This window comes from Megalobrama amblycephala, linkage group LG19, assembly GCF_018812025.1.
Source record: "Megalobrama amblycephala isolate DHTTF-2021 linkage group LG19, ASM1881202v1, whole genome shotgun sequence".
In the NCBI taxonomy this organism is placed as follows: domain Eukaryota; kingdom Metazoa; phylum Chordata; class Actinopteri; order Cypriniformes; family Xenocyprididae; genus Megalobrama; species Megalobrama amblycephala.
In genome coordinates this window covers 2,979,599-2,985,426 of record NC_063062.1, presented here as the reverse complement: position 1 = coordinate 2,985,426, position 5,828 = coordinate 2,979,599, and the positions used below count along the sequence as shown (strand labels likewise).

Here is a 5,828-nt window from a genome sequence, read left to right as displayed (position 1 = left end):
GTGTGAATAGCCTTTGTGTGTATAGTATTTAAGTGTGTATAGTATGTATAGTATTAATTGTGTGTGTATTTTTGAGACTTACCTGTCAGCGTTCTCCTTGTACTGCCGTCTGTTATATTTTTTATATTCAGGGTGGCCCAGCTGTGAAATTGACCAAAATCAGCAAAAATAATAAATTAAGAAATAATGCCTAACTATGCCACCCAAAGAATCTACCTATGAGACTTTACACAAGTTTCCTACCCAGTGGCAAGCAAAACATGGAGATGCAGGTATCAGTCAAACAATACAAAAAAAGAAAAAAAAAAAGAAAAAAAAGAAACACAGTGCACGCCAAAAACCACAGCACACAGTGAAGAAACACTACGGAAGCAACTGTGAACACAGCCGCTCTCCTAACAAGAGCACAAACAAAATACAAACGCAAATTAACCATACGCACCAAAACCTGAATAAAGAAAAAGAAATACAATACACCAAATTGCCTACTGCATTAAAGGGATAGTTCACCAAAAATGAAAATTCTGTAATCATTTACCCCTGCTCAAGCAGATCTTGGCCCCCATTGACTATCATTTAGATTTTTCCCTACTATGGTAGTCAATGGGGGTGAGATCTGCTTGGTTACAAACATTCTTCCAATGGCCGATCGTCAGCTTGGTGTGTCCCTGGATTTACTATAGCCAATAGTATACAGTATATTATAACACATAAAATTGTTGGTTTAACATTAACTCATGTAAGGTTCTTTAAGTAAAATTTTTGTTTGACAGGCATCATCATCAGAAGTGGAATCAGCTGCAAGGGCTCTTATTGAGGTGTTAGCCAGGGGCCTGGCTGCATCTTCATCAGGTGGCACATCTTCAACAAGAGAAAATGTGCGATTGAGCGAGGCAAGTGACAATACTCCTTTGCCCACTCTGCCGGAACCAGAAAATAGGGTGAGGCAGGCATTGAAAAGGTAATTTTATGGGTTTACAATTTAAATATTTAGTATTAATAAAATAATTAAAAAGATGGTAATGACACTTTAAAGGGTACTTATTATGCAAAATTTGGACATAAATGTGTATTGGCAGTGTGTGAACACAACCACCCTATAGTGATAAAAATCCCCCCACTCCTTTTTTTTTTAATCCGCATAAATCATAAGCAGTATCTCAGAACAAGCCGTTGTCAGGTTCCTGGCAGTGTGATGTCACATTAGCCACAGGCCCCGCCCACAAATGTTGACAGACACTGCTGTTTGAACATAGAACCGCCCGGAGTGAGCTATACAGAGTCCGCCATTGCTGCACTGACGAGAATGTCTCCCAAGCGCAAGAGTTTTAGGTGTTCTGTAGCTGGATGGAATTCGTTTATGTCTGCGCGAATCATTTCACACCGGACTGCTTTGAGAACGAATGTCAATACAAAGGGACAATACAAAACATACAGTCTCCAGAGTGATACTGGATACAGCAGTAATGAAGGTGAGAGCACTTTGTTACAGTTCATCGGAGTTGATTTATGAATATAAAGTTTACAAGTTTATTAAGCAGTTGTAACGAGTGTTTCTGTGTTCTTCGCTGTGTATGTTGATGATAATGCAAGGGAGAGAGAGAGTTTATAGGTAATATTTTAATGCACACTTGCAGTGTTTTATAAAGCTCTTACAGAAATTTTCCAGACTAAAAATGGACACTTCATCTTTTGTGTGAAGTACAATAAACGTCATAAAAATCATCTGTAAAGTTTTGGCCATCATTCAGAAGGTACAACAAGCTTGTAGTAATATAGTGGATAAAAATATAACCGTAATTAAAATAAAATTTCTGACATTATAGTGCGTCGTGACTGACTCCTGACAGGGGAGAATCAGCTCTTAAAGCTCCGCCCTCTTAGGCCAAGAGCAGCAGCTCATTTGCATTTAAAGGGGCCGCACTGAAATGGCATGTTTTTGGTCAACCACAAAAAGTGGCCATTTTAACATGATATAAAAAAATTATCTGTGAGGTATTTTGAGACTTTAAAAACTTCACATACACACTCTGGGGACATCAGAGACTAATTTTACATCTTGTAAAATGGGGCATAATAGGTCCCCTTCAAAACATCTGAGAAACATTACTCTTCTTGTCTCTTTCTAACCTTCTGATGAAACACTGTTTATAAATTTGTATTTTTGTCACTCTGACTGTAGGCAATTCTCAAGTATGTTTAGGACTGAAAGTGACCAGCCTAGGGGCAAAAAACCTTTCCCTTTGGCCAAACCTGTCAATGTGAAAAAGACAGATTTTCAAATAGATGTTCTCTCCAAACAAACCCTGTTTACTCCAAAAAAAGATGAAGACCTAGAACTTTTACATGCTGGGCTTGGGAAAAGGCTGTTAAGTTTTCCAGACAATTTTAAACACAGTGAGGTATTTGCAAACATAAACATAACACAAGTAAATGTGAATTAATGATGTTTTCCCCCCCTTGACTTTAATGGTGAATGTGGTGTTGTATGCTTGCTTAAGATTGTCACACTGCTTGAGGAAGAATTTCCTAAATTAAAAACTCTTCAGGGGGGCTGGATGTTTTACAAATCTACAGGTATTTATAATTTGCATGTCCAATATAAATGGTTGCATTGCTAATTATGGATATTACTGGTGCTGTAGGTAAAAAAGTAATTCAGTGCTTTCTTGATTGTCCTCTGATTTTATTGTCAGGAAATAGTGGGCGGCGTAAGCTAACTTTAATTCCCACTGACTCTGATGGATACTCAACTCGGCTCCTGAAGTCAGTGTCGAAAAATGGGAAGAACATGCTCTTTGTAGTTCCACTACAAGAGCAGCTTTCCATTGAACCACTTCCCTATGATGCTGTGGAGTTTGCAAAGATGCCACTGTCAAACTGTATGAAATGTGGCAAGAAAATACCACTGCCATTGTTGCCCTTGCATATTGAAGAGTGCAACACAACTGAAACTGTAGGTTCTGTACTTGCATTGTTTTTGCCTTTTTTATTTGTTAGATCTATAATGCTTTCTTAATGGTTCCAGTTCAAATCTATTTCCATTAATTTGATAGGAATCTGTAAATGATGTGATTTTGCATGAGGAACATGATGATGAAATTGTTAGTGGAGCCACTGACCAGCCAAGCCCACTTTACAAAGAATTAGAAGAACCATCTGAGGTATTTGATCAAAATTCATTCTCTAACAAATGCGTAAATGTATTTTGTTCAGCAAAATATGCACTCAGGTAACTACTCTGTGAGGCTATTCTGAAATTCGATGAGACTGATATGCAACTTTTAATGCCTTCAGCATAATTTTCTGTCTAAGGTAGCAAATACATAGTGTTCAACAAATTTATATTGAAAGAAATGTTTAGATCTATAATGCTTTCTTAATGGTTCCAGTTCAAATCTATTTCCATTAATTTGATAGGAATCTGTAAATGATATGATTTTGCATGAGGAACTTGATGATGAAATTGTTAGTGGAGCCACTGACCAGCCAAGCCCAATTTACACAGAATTAGAAGAACCATCTGAGGTATTTGATCAAAATTCATTTTCTGACAAATGCGGAAATGTATTTTGTTCAGCAAAACTGCTGAGGCTATTCTGAAATTCGATGAGACTGATATGCAACTTTTAATGCCTTCAGCATCATTTTCTGTCTAAGATAGCAAATACAGTGTTCAACAAATCTATATTGAAAGAAATGTTTATTAAGCTAGCACTTTTCTTTACTTGTGCCAGAAACAAATGAGAAACTTAAAAGGTTTTCGTACATTTATCTTTACAGATTTGTCCCATTTGCCAGATTTCTTTCCCAGCCGATGTCTTGCCATATCATGCAAGCATGTGTGGTGAAGGGTAAAGTTATGCTACAATACATAGAATACCTTAAAGAATTAGTCCACCCAAAGTTGATATTTCTCTCATAACCTACTGACCTCCATTCCATCTCAGCTGTTGGGGACTTTTGTTCATCTTAGTCAAATTAAAGATATTTATTATTTATTCACAGGGAGGAAGGAAGACAGGAACCAACAATCTGAAAGTTTAGCAGTCACATTTATAAAGCAAACTATTATTCCTCATTAGTCCAGTCACTCAAAGTCTTCTGAAGAGACATATCTGTAATCAAAATGTTTTAAATAAAAGGTGAGTGATCTATGTTGTTAAAGACATTGTTTGTTAAAGATGTTGAATTACACTGAACAAAATTATAAATGCAACATTTTTGTTTTTGCCCCCATTTTTCATGAGCTGAACTTTTTCTATGTACACAAAAAGCCTATTTCTCTCAAATATTGTTCACAAATCTGTCTAAATCTGTGTTAGTGAGCACTTCTCCTTTGCCGAGATAATCCATCCACCTCACAGGTGTGGCATATCATGATGCTGATTACACAGCTTGATTATTGCACAGGTGTGCCTTAGGCTGGACACAATAGAAGGCCACTCTAAAATGTGCAGTTTTATCACACACCACAATCCCACAGATGTTGCAAGTTTTGAGGGAGCGTGCAATGGCATGCTGACTGCAGGAGTGTCCACCAGAGCTGTTGCCCGTGAATTGAATGTTCATTTCTCTACCATAAGCCGTCTCCAAAGGCGTTTCAGAGAATTTGGCAGTACATCCAACCGGCCTCACAACCGCAGACCACGTGTAACCACACCAGCCCAGGACCTTCACATCCAGCATCTTCACCTCCAAGATCGTCTGAGACCAGCCACCCGGACAGCTGCTGCAACAATCGGTTTGCATAACCAAAGAATTTCTGCACAAACTGTCAGAAACCTTCTCAGGGAAGCTCATCTGCATGCTCGTCGTCCTCATCGGGGTCTCGACCTGACTGCAGTTCGTCGACGCAACCGACTTGAATGGGCAAATGCTCACATTCAATGGCTTCTGGAGAAGTGCTCACTAACACAGATTTAGACAGATTTGTGAACGATATTTACACATATGCTTGACCAGAAGAAGCAGAAGCGGCGACTGTGGAATAAAAGTTCTGCTGGTCTAGAGGTGTATGTAGCGCTTGTCTCTCATTAGCAATTGCACCAGAAGCCTCATTCAGCTTGCACAGCACTCACCCTGCTCTGCCTCATGTGACAGTGACGTTGATAATCTCATTCATGAACATGATTTTTGCCCGAGTCCCGTTGGATTCTTTTCCACCAGCGTTGAGGTGAAGACGACATATCCAATGAATCAATTTCGGCATCATCAAGCTACACCCTTGTTTTGACTAGGCGGACCTCTAGTGGCGAAAAACGACATAGTGTGCCTGTAAAATAAATACCTTAAAGTAGACAAACATGAACACCAAAAGTCAACATTTGAGATAGAATGGAGGTGAATTGATTCTTGGGTGGACAAATCTTTTAATTCATTCCATAAAAGACATCTTTAGCTATAAATCTTTAGCTATAAAGACTTTATTTTGTCTGTTTAAAATGGATGTCTCTTTTTTTTCATTTAATGTGCAAGAATTTCTACACTGCACAGCAAAATCTCCAGAGTTAAATCAGCTCTGCTCAGAGTACATATGGTCCCTCTCTAAATAGTGTTAAAATAACATTGAAGCAGAGTTAAAGTTAATGAGATAATTAAACAATTAATTAAGTGATTATTGTGCATTAGTGATGAACACCTGCTGTTAACAAGCAGAATCACTGAAGAAAAGAGAAACACAAGAAGTACAACTGACTTCAGTCACAGCCTTATTAATTGCTTAATTATCTCATTAACTTTAACTCTGCTTCAGTGTTACTTTAACACTATTTAGAGAGGGACCATATGTTGATTTAACTCTGTGGATTTTACTGTGTGGTTGGATA

General features: G+C 38.1%; 1 protein-coding gene across 2 annotated transcripts; it reads left to right on the top strand.

Annotated features, from left to right (window-relative positions):
• The first annotated feature begins 17 nt into the window (after window positions 1–17).
• Window positions 18–4,640, top strand: LOC125254820. 2 transcript variants are annotated; one of them, XM_048169647.1, is made up of 8 exons: window positions 19–961; window positions 2,183–2,402; window positions 2,502–2,577; window positions 2,697–2,956; window positions 3,057–3,164; window positions 3,421–3,528; window positions 3,784–3,854; window positions 4,009–4,640. In XM_048169647.1, exons 2-8 carry the CDS (start codon window positions 2,196–2,198, stop codon window positions 4,037–4,039), a joined length of 861 nt encoding a protein of 286 aa, XP_048025604.1. In that variant the 5' UTR covers window positions 19–961; window positions 2,183–2,195; the 3' UTR covers window positions 4,040–4,640. The 2 variants fall into 2 exon arrangements, with proteins under 2 accessions (XP_048025605.1, XP_048025604.1); XM_048169648.1 differs by lacking the exon at window positions 3,421–3,528 and having other exon boundaries at window positions 18–961.
• The last annotated feature ends 1,188 nt before the right edge of the window (window positions 4,641–5,828 follow it).

Excerpts from the sequence above, each read along its gene's own strand:
- LOC125254820 (XM_048169647.1), top strand. The coding sequence starts at position 2,196 with ATGTTTAGGACTGAAAGTGACCAGCCTAGGGGCAAAAAACCTTTCCCT. Across the intron at positions 2,578-2,696 it reads GATGTTTTACAAATCTACAG|GAAATAGTGGGCGGCGTAAG; the intron begins GTATTTATAATT and ends TTTTATTGTCAG. Across the intron at positions 3,165-3,420 it reads AATTAGAAGAACCATCTGAG|GAATCTGTAAATGATATGAT; the intron begins GTATTTGATCAA and ends TTAATTTGATAG.